This window comes from Neltuma alba, unplaced genomic scaffold (genome assembly GCF_004799145.2).
Source record: "Neltuma alba isolate B1F8T4 unplaced genomic scaffold, ASM479914v2 tig00011585_pilon, whole genome shotgun sequence".
NCBI classification, from domain to species: Eukaryota; Viridiplantae; Streptophyta; class Magnoliopsida; order Fabales; family Fabaceae; genus Neltuma; species Neltuma alba.
The window spans coordinates 911,538-926,326 of record NW_021636238.1 but is presented as its reverse complement, the minus strand read 5'-3'; the positions used below and the strand labels follow the sequence as shown (position 1 = coordinate 926,326).

General features: G+C 36.5%; 2 protein-coding genes across 3 annotated transcripts; one reads left to right on the top strand and one right to left on the bottom strand.

Moving 5' to 3' along the window:
* Positions 1-560: 560 nt before the first annotated feature.
* Positions 561-3,910, top strand: LOC114715298 (receptor-like protein kinase FERONIA). The gene has a single exon (XM_028900098.1). The coding sequence runs from the start codon at positions 756-758 to the stop codon at positions 3,423-3,425; it is 2,670 nt and encodes an 889-aa protein (XP_028755931.1). The 5' UTR covers positions 561-755; the 3' UTR covers positions 3,426-3,910.
* An 856-nt stretch (positions 3,911-4,766) lies between these two features.
* Positions 4,767-11,776, bottom strand: LOC114715303 (putative disease resistance protein At1g50180). Of its 2 annotated transcripts, none has more exons than XM_028900104.1 (4): positions 11,640-11,776; positions 9,562-10,593; positions 6,197-7,997; positions 4,767-4,850 (listed from the first exon to the last, which is right to left on the bottom strand). In XM_028900104.1, the coding sequence occupies exons 2-3, from the start codon at positions 10,547-10,549 to the stop codon at positions 6,226-6,228; spliced, it is 2,760 nt and encodes a 919-aa protein (XP_028755937.1). In that variant the 5' UTR covers positions 10,550-10,593; positions 11,640-11,776; the 3' UTR covers positions 4,767-4,850; positions 6,197-6,225. The 2 variants fall into 2 exon arrangements, with proteins under 2 accessions (XP_028755937.1, XP_028755936.1); XM_028900103.1 differs by lacking the exon at positions 4,767-4,850 and adding an exon at positions 5,224-5,508.
* Positions 11,777-14,789: the final 3,013 nt, after the last annotated feature.

Here is a 14,789-nt window from a genome sequence, read left to right as displayed (position 1 = left end):
TGAAGCTTCATAAAGTTTTACAAGGTATTTAACATCTATATTTATAAAATCATTTGAGATGCTTTGAACATGTTTTAAAAAAAGTCATTGGATGCGTGGGTTAAAAGGTTAATCAAGCAGTATGAAATCGCACCTAATTGGATAAGGAATTTTGTTGTTGTTGTATTATTTAAATAAGAATTGTCAAGTCAAATTATAGTAATTCACATAATTAGATTTCCTTGAAAAACAAATCTGCAATGTTTGAATTCTCGCTCAAACTTACATTACTGAAATCAAATCTCGATTAATTGAACCAACTACTACCACTAAACCTATGTTTACAAGACATTGAATTTTATATATCTAAGTCCAAAAAGGTTTTCTTTCCTCTTCTTCTTCTAGGTTTTTTTGTCCCCTTTCTAAAGAAAACAGAGGAAGATAGAGGCATATCGCACCTAAAGCCTCCTCCTTTGACTAATGATGGGCGAATTTTTAAAATTAAAACCATCCCGTCCATTATCTCTTGAATCGTAAAGTAATCCAAACAAGAAAAGCCACTTGGTTTGCTAATTGCTAGTGGCAGTATCTTGTGGGATTTGAGCTTCAACTTTTGGCATCTTCCCTCTTCTAGCCTTCCTGTTATCCTACAGCGACGTTATACCAGCAACTAGAAAAACGATCAAAGAGCTATAACTATCAGAAAACTTAAAACCATAATTCCATACTTCTTTTGTTTTCTACATGAAACTCCGTTGTGTTTTCTTCCCCAGAAGATGAACCTGATTCGCCCCGCCACCATATTCTTCCTTTCGCTGTCTCTGTCTTTCCTTTCTATTCTCGTCGTCGATTCTTACGATCCCGTTGACCTCTTTAGCATCAACTGTGGCTCTAGTGGAAATTCTTCCCTCGGAATCAGGACATGGATAGGAGACATCGATTCAAAGCTTTTATCTTCTTCTTCACAGGACAAATCAGTTCATGCTGAACCAATCGATCAAGCTCCTTCAAATGTTCAGGTCCCATTCACCACAGCTCGTCTTTCTCGCTCTAAGTTCACCTACTCTTTCCCTGTCACCCCAGGTCAGAAATTCGTTCGTTTATTCTTCTACCCATCTTCATACCCAGGTTTTGATTCCTCTAATGGCTTCTTCACGGTGGAATCTGGGGGGTTCACTCTTCTTAAGGACTTCAACGCTTCCCTCAATGCTCTGGCTGAACAGAGCGACACCTTGTTAAGAGAATATTGCATCAACGTGGATGATGGTGGGAGGCTGAACTTGACCTTCACTCCAAACTCGACGAACCCAGATTACTATGCTTTCATCAATGGAATCGAGATCGTTTCCATGCCTACTGATCTTTACTACACAGATTCCGGCGGTCAAGGGGTTCCATTTTTGGGTGGTGGAAACTTTTTCACAATCGGAAATAGCTCTGCTTTGGAAACAGAGTTTCGGCTCAACGTTGGTGGAAGAGAAATACCTCCTGATCACGACACAGGGATGCTCAGGTCGTGGGAACAAGATAATGGTTTTGTGACGGATCAAAGATATTTACCTGCTCAATTTGAACCTGTGAATCTAACTTACACCATGGAGCCTGATTATACAGCACCCGTTGATGTCTACTTCACAGCAAGGTCTATGGGAAGAGACGCTACTTGGAACAAGATGAATAATCTCACTTGGAAATTCTCTGTTGATTCTGGTTTTACTTACTTGATTAGACTTCACTTTTGCGAGCTTGATCCAAACATTACGGACTCTAGTGACAGAGCGTTCTTCATCTACATAGCCGGACAGGTGGCTGAGGATCACGCCGATGTTCTGAAATGGGCAAAGCAAAAAAGAGTTCCAGTTCGCAGAGATTATGCTGTTTCTGTTATAGGAAATCAGAAGAAGGCGAAGCTTTTGCTCCAATTGCATCCTCTTCCCGTTAGCCAAACTCTTTTCAGCGATGCGTTCTTGAACGGACTCGAGATTTTCAAAATCAGCGACCCACAAAGTAATAGTCTCGCGGGACCCAACCCTGACCTTCCCCCTCCTCCTCTGACGCCGCCGTCAGTTCGGAAATCCACAAAAAGTAGCAGTAAAACGGCCGCGATAGTCGGCGTCGTCGTCGGAGTGGTTGCCGGCGTCCTTTTATTCTCCATGATTGGTGCCTTCTTCCTCATTAGAAGAGGAAAGAGAGTGAAGGATTCAAAGTCCAGTGACGCAGGCTCCAAGTGGGGTCCACTATCACATTCCACTGCCAAATCCACCACCACGACAGCCTCAACTCTGCCGTCTGATCTCTGCCGTTACTTTTCAATCGCCGAGATCAAAGCCGCCACCAACAACTTCGACGAACTATTCATCATCGGCGTCGGAGGATTCGGCAACGTGTACAAAGGCTACATCGACGACGGCACCACGCCGGTGGCCATCAAGCGGCTCAAACCAGATTCACAGCAAGGAGCCCACGAGTTCAAAACCGAGATTGAAATGCTGTCACAGCTTCGTCACATTCATCTAGTATCTCTCATTGGTTACTGCAACGAGAACAACGAGATGATCCTGGTTTACGATTTCATGGCTCGGGGGACCCTCCGTGACCATCTATATAACTCCGATAACCCACCTCTTACATGGAAGCAAAGGCTCCAGATTTGTATCGGAGCGGCGAGGGGATTGCATTATCTGCATGCAGGTGCGACGCACACGATCATTCACCGTGACGTGAAGACGACCAACATCTTACTGGACGAGAAATGGGTCGCCAAGGTTTCGGACTTCGGATTATCCAGAATCGGACCTACGGGCATGTCCAAGGCTCACGTCAGCACAGTGGTGAAGGGTAGTATCGGGTATTTAGACCCAGAATACTACAAACGTCAACGTTTGACTGAGAAGTCCGACGTGTACTCCTTCGGCGTGGTGCTGTTTGAGATATTGTGTGCCCGGCCGGCGCTGATCCGCACGGCGGAGAAGAAACAGGTGTCACTCGCTGATTGGGGCAAGCATTGCTACCAAATGGGGTCCCTGGCTCAGATCGTGGACCCAGCTTTAACGGGAAAGATATCGCCGGAGTGTTTGAGGAAGTTCGGCGAGATAGCCGCAAGCTGTCTGCTGGACGATGGGACCCAGCGGCCATCCATGAACGACGTCGTATGGGGGCTGGAGTTTGCGTTGCAGCTGCAGGAGAATGCAGAGCAACAGTCGAGGAGTGAAAGTGGAAGGGAAGAGTTTGAAGGAGGAATAAAGAGCTCTGAGGATAGCCATGACGATTTGTTCAGCAGCAGCACTGGAACGAGCGTAGGGGCATTTATGGAATTTAACAAGAGTTACAGTGGAGTGAGCAGGACGACGACAAGTAGCGGAGGCCATAGTTATGGAAGTAAAGAAACAGATAAGTTGATGTCAGCAAATGTATTCTCAGAGATCGGAGATCCAAAAGCAAGATGAAGTTTACTGATGTTGAAGGTATAAGAGTACAAGTGTAGCGTTTTAATTTTCTGGGGACATATTGTGTGTCAAGTTTGTAAGTTGTTTGTTAGTCATCTTTGAGAGTTGTTATAAGCATTTCAATCAAGTTATGCAGAAAAATATAACAAAATCTGGTAATATTAGTTAGCAAAAGCATCATTGTCACAAAACATGCAGGGCTCTTGTTGAAAAATTAATTTGCAAATAGTCCATATGACAAGGAATTGTACCATGAAAGATAAGTTATACACACAAAAAATTAAGTTGTAAAAAAAAAATTGTACAAAATATTAGGATTAATTTACATATAGGGAAGATAATTATAATGGGAATTAAATTGCACAAAGCAAACTATTTACTAGTTAAATTCTTGATAAGTGATGTATCCCCAATTTTCCTGTATTTATTATATCTATCTTCTATCTCACCTTAGGAATTGAAAAAAGAGTAATACTACTTGTGGTTCTTAATATAATATCTTGCTAACTAATTTTAAAAGAAAATTAGTTAAAAGTAATATATATATATATATATATTTAATTTGTTTGTGTGTGTTTGAAGTGCCGATGTTCCATCTTATTGAGCTCCCGCACCTGAGCTTGAGCTGCCCAAATGGTCTATAGCTTAGGCTTTTTTTAGGAGCCTTTTAATATATCTTTTTATCTTATTAGATAATATATTTTGATTTTTTATCAAAAAAAATAAAAAAGTGCCGATGTTTCATATGTCACTCATTTCTTTATTATACTGTCTTGAAATGCACTTGGGTTTGATATAGAAGAATATATGTCTACCTTTAATGGAACTCATGACACTCAATCTTTACCTAATGGAAGCTATGTGGATATTTGCCTGAGACATGTTTTTAGAATTCATAATGCCCCTACATATACTTGGCATGCTATAATGCTCATTCTCAATCTTATCATGATTTTACTTAAGATAAAAATATCATTTTACCCGTGATCTTATTTTTCTCTTCTATAATTGCATAAAAAAAAATTATAAGTAAAATTACACAACTAAAAAAATTAGAGTGCTGATACACCACCTACTAAATAAGATCAAGGATAAAATTGTATTTTGCATCTTTTCACTTTATGTTCCAATGGCATAAAAGATCTTGTTCATGTTGGTATACTGGGACATGCTTAATTTATTTTATGGTGAGATCACCCTCTTTCAGTTTAAAAGATGTTTATCTCTATGGAATGGGATATAAATAGACAAAGATTGGCCCTCTTTCGTCATTATCCTCAGCAGAGGTACGCTTCAAGATATTTTAATAAATAAATTTATGTATAGCTATTAGCACTTTCATAACAATTTTAAGAAAGGCCAATCATTTTTGAAACCTGATAACAAGACATTCCGTGGCACGCTGCATGTCTGATGGATATTATTCTGCCAAAACAAAAATCTGTTATTTTCAGGGAAAAAAAAAAAACAAGAGAAGTATCTGATGTCAACAGCAAGCTTTTTTAAGAAATAATATCACCCGCTATGCTTGGACAGAGTCCCGAGCTCAAAAGGAAAAGCATCTCTGACAATAAGTATTTGCTAATGATGCACTCTTTCTATTGTTATAAGAGTTAAGCTGACTAGAAATTAAGAATATAATTTTAATTATTTACTTGAAAAACTATCATCTTTAATGAAACTCCTTTAGTATATGTGATCAATAGAATTATTTGAAAAAGTAACTATAGATTTATAAAACAAGATGGAGATCTTACATTTAGAACTAAAACAAACTTATCAACTTATATATTTGAGATGGATAATGCTTATTTATTATTGAGTTATAATCGAACCAACATTGAACACATACATATACCTGAGCAGTAATCTTACAGTTATCAAACAAATAACATGAATGTCGGATCACAATCCACAATGTAAATTTTGTTCCTTGTCCGCAGCAAGACCAGAGACTTGCAAATCACACATTCATACTGAACTACATGAACTTGAAAATTGAAAATGAACAAAGATGGCGCACAACTCAAACTTGTTCACAACTTCAGCTTCCCCAGAACAATGCATTGCTTCTATGATTTGACTGCAAAAGGAGGATAAATAACCTTCATAATCTACTCTTCTCTATTGTCATATGAACAGAGCTGTAAGAGATAAGTGCCATCTTTTAATTTAAAGGGAAAATGAATCTGCAAGGTTCAAGGCATGTTGGAATTTTTTTTTTTTTTGGGGGAATAATGACATTCAGGAAACCATAAATTCGGAAAAAACCTCACAAGGACTAAACAATTTTAAAGTTATCAGTTATTCTTCCTTTAATTACAATTCAGAATTCCTAATATTACAACTTTGGGTATTAGTTGGTCAAAACGGAAATAATCAGAATCAGAAAAGCGCGTTATAATTAACAGGAGATTAAGTGATAATTCTTGAAACCATTGTTCTATAATCAGCTGGTAGTCCAAATTATAATATTTAGAAGGTTGCGTTGTAACTAATGGAAGAGTAAATGGTAATTTTTAGCTAGTTAGATCTTTTTGGGGGGCTTTCAAATTTAAGGTCTTTTCTGCAGTTAATCTGTGATTCCCTGATTTTGATTTTTCCTTCTCTCTACCCAAGGAGGAGGGGTTTGAAAGATTTTATTAATCAACTAACACAAATGATATAAGAATGAATATATCAGGAAGTCGATGCTGTCAAATTAACAAATTAAAATGGCAACAAATAGAAAAAAAAAGATCGATTTAAAAAAAAAAAAAAAGGAATTGTACCTGACAATTCAACCATTGATATTAGCAGCTTAGTTCAGAAAAGCGATATATGGCACATGTTGGACTTTATCATAATCCTCTCCACCCCTTCCTATCCTGCTCTTGAAAGATTTAGGCATCCATCTGATCTCAATCTCACGAAGACCAGCAACAAACTTCAGTCCATGAGGAACTGTCTTCAACTTGTTGCAATCAACTATTGATAATCGATAAAGTTTAGGAAAGGCTTGATCCTCTATAATCCACTCCTCTAAATTAGGAAGGCCCCGAAGTAATAGAAATTTCAGCTGTGGAAACCCATTTCGCGAGCATACCATTTGCTTTCCAATGAACATTTCCCATCCACTTAAGAATTTCAAGTTAGGCAGTTTCTCCAACGTCACCATTGGGTCATCCACTAATCTAGAACCCCACAATGTTAGCTTGGCAATTTGTCGAGGGAACAAACTGATTTCTGGAAGCCTTTGTATCCGCCCTTCAATTTGTAGTTTGTGGAGGGAAGGACAGCCTAACACCAGTTTTTCAAGATCCACTACCTTGTCAGGAAAAGAAAACTTATCTGTTCTTAAGGACAAAGATTGAAGGTAGTTCAACTTCTTGTTTGGAGGGCTGAAAATTTCACTGAAATCTTGAAAATACCTTGGATCATTTAACACCAATTTTCTCAGCTTGCTCAGTCTCAGTAAATCCTTTACGTCACATTTGTTGGCTGGGAAATTTACTAGTGTTTGCAAGTCGACCAGATCTTCCAATTGAAGGATGTCAATTATATTCCCACACCAATTGGGAAGATAAAGATGTCTCAACCGTTTCAACTTCCATATGACATTTGGAATTTGTACAGTTGAATCCCAAGTTACCTTAGTTATAGTTTGCAAATTCAGGGTCTGCAAGTTCTTCAAATTGCCTAGGGAAGACGGCAATATTTGTAGATAAGTTCTCCTTAGACTCAGAAACTTCAAAAACAACAGATCCCCCACTTCTTTTGGCAAGCAATCTCCCTCTTTTCCCTTGATTCCTTCAAAATTGAGAACTCTTAGCAATCTGTAATTCTCAAAAACATTTTTGAGTAACTGCAAGTCCCCCAATCTACATTTCTTTTCATGAAAGTACAGCAGAGACCGAAGGCCTTTGTTTGCTTTATGATCACTTGGAATCAAATGATCGACATTCTGATCCAAGAAGACAGCAAGTCGGCGAACAACGCCTGATGGTTTTGCATCCAACGTACAAGCTGAAGAAGAACCACTGGTCCCATTTTGTGGCAAACCACCAATAATATGGAGAAAACCTTCTTGTTTTGCTTTTGACAAACACAATTCACGCATTAAGTCATGGAGTCGGCAGGTTTTAATCCTTCCACTTGACCCCATCTGACCAACTTCAACCATGCACCTGCTTATCAAGTCATTTAGATAGAGTTCTGCGACACACTCCATTATCTCTCCTCTTTCAGTCTCATACTGAGATGCAACTACACCTTCTGCAACCCATAACCGAATTAACTTTTTTGTTGATATTTCAGAGTCTTCAGGAAACTGGCTCAAATAGAGGAAACAAGGTTTTAGATGATAAGGCAGGTCATTGTAACTTAGAGCCAACACCTTAGCTAATCTTGACTCTTTCTGTACTTCTCCCGTTATTAGGTAAGTCGTCATATATTTATTTATCATTTCCCAATGCTCCAATGTTACACTTGAGGCCAAGAGACCTCCAAGCACAATGATGGCCAAAGGCAAACCAGCACATTTTCCAGCCATTTCTCTGCCTAATTCTTCGAAGTCAGGATCAACTCTGAACTCTGCATATATCAGATAAAGGTACTCAATAACAAATAGCAAGCAGCACCATGGGACATACAGTAATCCTCCTAGCTAGATAATGCATATAATAACATTACAGAAAAATAAAATTTTACATTATTTCGTCATTCTTTTCATATTCAGAGATTGTCATTAAGCTGATATGAGATTAAATAATAATAATATCCACCAGTAATTCATTATTCGAACATACTTTAGTAGAGTCATAAGTCAATTATTAAACTATGACAGATGTAATTTCCAATGCAGACAACTTTTCTATGGTCTTTTCCTGGATCCCATAAGCCAGTTAGCCTCCAATGAACCAAAGAAAGAAAACAGCAACGATCTGACATCACATTATGGATCTTATGAATCTTAGAGCTATCATGATTTGAGAGAACAGTATTTCATAAATGATTTATGCATATGTGAAGATTAAGTACATCTGATCCATATATGTTTCTAACAGAGATTATGGGGATGTTTCCAGGAGTTTTAGTGTTAATGGCATATGAATAGTTTAATTTTGCTTCTAAGCCCTTCTGTTCAACCACTATTTTAATCCATAATGAGTAGAAATTTTGGACACTGTATCACTTGAAGAACAATGTCAACGTTAACAGCAGAAATTTAATGTTATCAATATTGACAGTCAAATAAAACTTTCAATGATAACCAGGTCTTAGAAGTAGAAATCTAGTGCCATCGATGTTCATAGTTGACAAATATTTTTAATGTTACAGAGGATAATCTTTCAATGGAATCAATTCCAATGGGTCTTGCTATTATTTAAAGACAAAACGGCCAACTTAACGTACATCATAATCAGCATAACCACCAATTATTCATTGCTCAAGAGTACAAAGTGATAATGTTCTTTCAAGAATCATTATCTCAGTTACAAGTTAGTAGAAGATGGTCATAAGGCATAACGATTAAAACATGACAAAATTTCCACAAACCACATCTTGTTCTGTATAACATTGGCCAGATAGAATCCAACGAACAAACAATATAAAGAAAAGATGTGACATGATATTATGCATCTTTGAAGAGTAAACATGTCTTGTCCGTGTATACGGCTAATACAGCTTACAAGGACGTTTCTAGAAGCTTCTCCGCCAATGGCATATGAGTAGTTTAATTTTGCCTCTCAGTCCTTTAACTCACCCAATATATTAATGCATAAACAGTAGAAATTTGGCCCAGGTTCAACTTAAACTTAATGTTACAAGTAAGAATTTAGTGTTATCAATGTTGATAGTTAACTCAATGTTACAGAGGATATTCTTTCAATGGAATCTTTTCCAGTGGGCTTTACTAATATTTAAACCAAAAACAAAAAAAAATGGTCAGCTTAACATGGAAGTACCTTTTATTTTCCAAATTAATGCACTTTAGTGTTGATGTGACTAATTAGAATGGAATTTCAATAAAATTTAACAACCTACGTTTAGCTAACTGTGCCGTTTAATGTGTGTAAATGATGAAATAAATAAATTGGACTATAGTACAAGAAGAAGAAATGAGCTTGCTTAGTGATTACTATTGTCAAATTACCTGTATAATCTCTTCTTGGAAAAGCTTTTCTCTTAAACAATTCCCAGCTTTCTTCTTCTTTTAAACACCCTAATTCGTGAAGCAAGCCAGTAGTATCCACATATGATGCTACATCTTTTTTGCGAGATGTGAATACAATTTTACTGTGGCTATTTTCTGATGGGAAGGCAGGACATAGAAGGTCCCATGCATCGGTTCCCCAAATATCATCCAAGATTATCAAACATTGCTTCTCCTGTTGAATTTTATACAACTTTTTTGCTAACTCTTCATCTCTCATGTTCGATATCTCATCCCTCTCCTCTCTTGATGGGGAAGTCAATTTGATTAGAATTCCCTCCCAAACATCTCTCTTCTTACATTGTTGAGATATGTAGGACCAAGCAAAACCCTCAAAGTGGCGCCTAATGGAATCATGATGGTAAACTTTTTTTGCGAGTGTTGTTTTACCAAGACCACCCATCCCACATATATACACAACTCGACGATGTCTATCATTACTCACTAGCCATCCCACTACTTGGTTTATGTCCTCATCTAATCCAACAATATACTCTTCAATAATATGAGAATATGACATTCTCAATTGCCTTTGCATCTCATTAGCAACATCTGGTTCTCTCTCTGTTGTTTGATTCAAACCATAAGTTTGCAAGCTCCTTGTGAGGTCGGATATCTGAGATTTGATGTATGCAATCTCAGAACCAACATGATGAAGATGTTTGATTTTCTCACGAGGCTTGTAGAGGGCATAATTTTCAATCACATCCTCAGCTTTATAGGCTATATTTTTTATCTCTGATACCCAATTTCGTATACTCTCATCTTTATGTTGCCTTTTCTCAGCATCTCTCAGGAAACATTGCATCCGCCTCAGTTCCACTTGCATCTGTCTGACATTATCACCCACTCCTAGTAACAAACTGGCCTCTCCAATCAGAAGATCACCAAGTCTCTCTACTGCATAGGACACAATTGACTCAACCATTCTGATTCTTGTGCTTCCTTCTTGAATCAATAGGAAGAGCAAACCTGCAGAAAATTTCGTGTCAGCAAAAAATTACATCTAAGTTGATAAACCTACTTATAATACAAGTTTATACAAGAGATGAGGCTCTTTTCCATTCACATTGGTTTTAATTTAATTCTTCGACCTCATCAGTTTCTAGCTAACAAAACAGTGGTAGGATACTTGTTCTGTAATCTCTGTATGGTATAATGATGATGCTCTTCTTGTGCAGGAACCTTCATGATAGTGATGACCAATAAGCTCTAAACAACAAAGATTTGACTTTGACAGGTGGTAGTCATACATATTAGAACAGCTTTTGAATTCATTATAACAATAGCATCATTGTGACCTTAACTGGATTCATGATAAAATATTCAAATCCTTGGCAAACTGCAACACAAAAGACTTGCCTCAAGAAGTTATGCAAAATATCACTTCAATTATGACACGCCAATTTTGACGATGAATAAAGGATTTTTTCACATCTTTCAAAGCAGGCTACAATTGAATTAAAGGGGAGACCAAATTTGGGGATCAGAATCTTAAACACAAGAACTCAACTTCGTGCACCTATAATAGAAACGAAAACATTACAGTTACGGAGACAAATGGAAAATTTAAGACTCCTTATGTAATTACAATTTCCATAATATTTCATTACCTAAATAAATCCCTAAACTGTCAGATTTACCAAAAGCACTGTAAACTAAATGGGTATTGAGTTACACACTAAAGAATATCGCGCATGAACTCGTACACCTGATCTCTGTTCCAAATAAAACCCAGAAGAGAGACACAGGAGACCCATCAAGCCTGTGTTCTAACTCTTATGAACTAACTCATATATTACCATATCAAGAATAGCAAGAGGAAAAGAACTCAGTTCAGATACTTTATATCATGACTAGATCAGCTTAGACTTGCAGGTAAGATCTAATAAATTACCTTTTTATACAACCTAAAAGATATCTCAACCGTGATTGATTCTTAGTTCTCAAGAAGTTGAGTCAATTGCACTGATCGAAGCAAAAACCAAGGAAGATATATTTAGCAGAAGCAAAACCACCTTTTTCTTATTGGCCAGAAGGGATACACCAACTTGAAGATTTCGATTTCCTTGGCGAATGGCGAAGTCAAAGCAGCATCGTGTTCCAGCAAGGTGGTTGTACAAGCTGAAAATGCATCCTTGAGGAAAGATGCGCGCTCCCCCCTTCTTTTGTTCTTTTGTTTTTCTTTTTAATATCATTTTTATAAGTTGACGTTGACTCTCTCTCGACTTGGAGGACAACGTACTACAGCTCCCCAAATTCTTCTTTTATTGAAAAAAATAAAATAAAATGATCAATTAATAAAAGGAAAAATGATAATAAAATACTTTCTGAATTTCAAAATAACAAATAAAACATCTTAATAAACAAAATGATAAAAGAGACATCAGGTACTAATCTGGGATTTTGATGTTGAATTTTACAAAATACATAGTGGGTTTTATAACTTTCATAGTGAGAGTTACTATTTCGTCAATAGGTTTTGTAACCTGTTTTGAAGGGTTGGGCAAGTTTTACCGAATTTTACAAACACATAGTGGGGTTTACAACTTTCATAGTAAGATTTACTACTTGGTCAATAGGTTTTGCAACCTGTTTTGAGGAGTTGGGCAACTTTTTTATAAAAAACAATACAATTCCACACTGAATTTCACAAAACACATAGTGAGATTTACAACTTTTATAGTGAGAGTTACTACTTCATTAATGGGTTTTGCAACATGTTTTGAGACCAAAAATCAAAATTCCAGATTGGTACCTAATGCCTTATTTGTCATTTTGTTTATTCAGATGCCTTATTTATCATTTTGAAATTCAGAAGGTATTTTATTATCATTTTCCCTTAATAAAATGAAAGAAATTTATGCAAGTAGAGCTAATTAGATTTGGATTCTCTCCACTACCCTTTCCATCTTCTTCCCCTCCCCTACCCTTCTTTTCTCTTCACAACCATTGGATCAAAATTCTAATAGTCCAGATTTAACATCTTATAAAAATAATGTTATTGCAAAAATAAATAAATAAATTTAAAACTATTAAAATGTTTGATATGTAGCTATGAACTCTATGAACCGTTCAAATTAGATTTTAATGGTTTAAATTTATTTATCTATTTTTTATAATAATATTTATTTTTATAAAATGTTATAAAATATTAAATCTGGAGTATTAGAATTTTAATTCAATGGTTGTAAAGAGAAAAAGAAAGTAGTGGAGGGAAAGAAGATAAAACGGATAGTATAGAGGAGCCTAGTCCAATTCGAACAAAGGACCTGGTGAACATTCAGCGCCTCCCTTGCCAGTGAAGCCACGTGCGTTTTGGTAAGTTGAATGAATTGTTTTTATATATAAACCTTTGTCAATTTAAAACCTAAAAGGGAAAACCATATTGAAGGTACCTATACTTTCTCTTCATTTTTAATTTGGTACCTATATATTTTTTTTCCTTTAATTAAACATTTAATTTTATCTTTTTAGTAAAATTAGCTCTTATAACTTTGTTCTATTGATATTTTTAGTCTCTATATAAGGATTAATGATGTTAATAGAGGAAAAATAAAGATTTAGTTAAGAACAAAAAACACATAGGTACCAAATTAAAAATTAAAAAAAAGTATAGGTACCTCCAATATGGTTTTCCCAACCTAAAACAATGTGTTTAACCCGCCCAATCTCTAAAAATTCTATTTGCCACAAACCTTCCCTCTCATTGACTAGTGACGCAGACAAAAGCAAGGAGAAGTTTCGCGATCTGAAACTTGGAAACGCTAGCTCTTATGTTCAGTCCATCGCTTTCGGCGTCCTTCCTTGCCGTCGTCTATGTATGTGCGTTGGTCTTGTTTTTCGCTCGAAGTCTTATGGTGCTGCATTTTTTTTTTCTTCCTTGTTCGGCATTTTCAGATTTGCTTCTCCCTCTGGTTTGTTGTGATACAGTACACGACCTTGGAGCTTTCTTTACTTTTGTAGTGTTTGATTGTGTGAGTTCTTTTATCTGCTCCTATTCTCTTTATTCTTTGGGAATTATGGTGCCTTTTTTAAAACCCCTTCCCAATTTGATGGTTGCTGTGTGTATGTATGGAGGAATATATTATAGAATCCTATTTCATTTTCTCTGGATTTGTGTTGCTGCATGAATGTGGATATTAATTGGATCTTGATAATCTTTTTATGTACAGTAGCTTTTTGCAGCGCAAGAAGGGTGCTGGAAATTTGAACAAACTTAAAATTTTAGTTTGATGAGCTTGATGAATTTATTTAAATGTGGGTGCTGGAAAAATTTATGCTTACTTAATAAAATATTGATTAATTAAATAAAAGGCTGAAAAAAATCTGACTCTTCTTTGTAATTAACTGACACTAGGTGATTCTGCGTTAATACTTGTTAAATTCACTTGAAAATTCTACACAACTCAGTATAGTCTTGGTTCTTCAAGAATGTTGAAAATTAATGATGGTTACATTGTTTTTACATGTCTAGCTAATGTTGGGCCATGACATTAAATGAAAGGCAATGAAAAATCTTACTTGCAAAGTCATAGTTGGTTTCCTCAATGACTAAGGCAAAAAATCCAACCATTGGGTCATCGACCAATTCAAACAGTCAAAGCATTTTTAAACAAATTCTTGAAACTAACTTGAAAGAACTATACAACTTAATATGGCTTATTCGAAAAATGTTGCTGCTAAAAATGGTAATCAACAGCGATAATCTGTCATTGCTAGTTACTTGTTTCAGCAGCAACACTTCTTTTGCCACTGATTGAGGTTTTTTACAATCACCGTTAAACAAGCTTTAGCGGCGACAATTGTCGCTACCAATTCTTATGTTTCAGTGGTGACATTTGCTGGTAATAATCTCATTACCTTTTAATGGCGACATTATGTCACCGCTGAAAGGACCTTGTGAAGCACATGTTAGGTCGAGTACACAACATAGCATACATTAGACCAGACTACTGACTATGCTTGCTATACCTCCTACAGTCCCTTGGTTTTTGTCATATTCAAGCTTAGGAAAGAAAGTCAAGATTGTATTGTCTCTAAGTACTAGTCGTCGCTGAAAATAGACTTTTAACAATGACTTTGTAAGTCGTCACTGATAAGTTTCAACTATGGCTGCTTGGGCAGTGACCTAGCAGCGACAAAATGTCACTTTTGGACTTTCACAG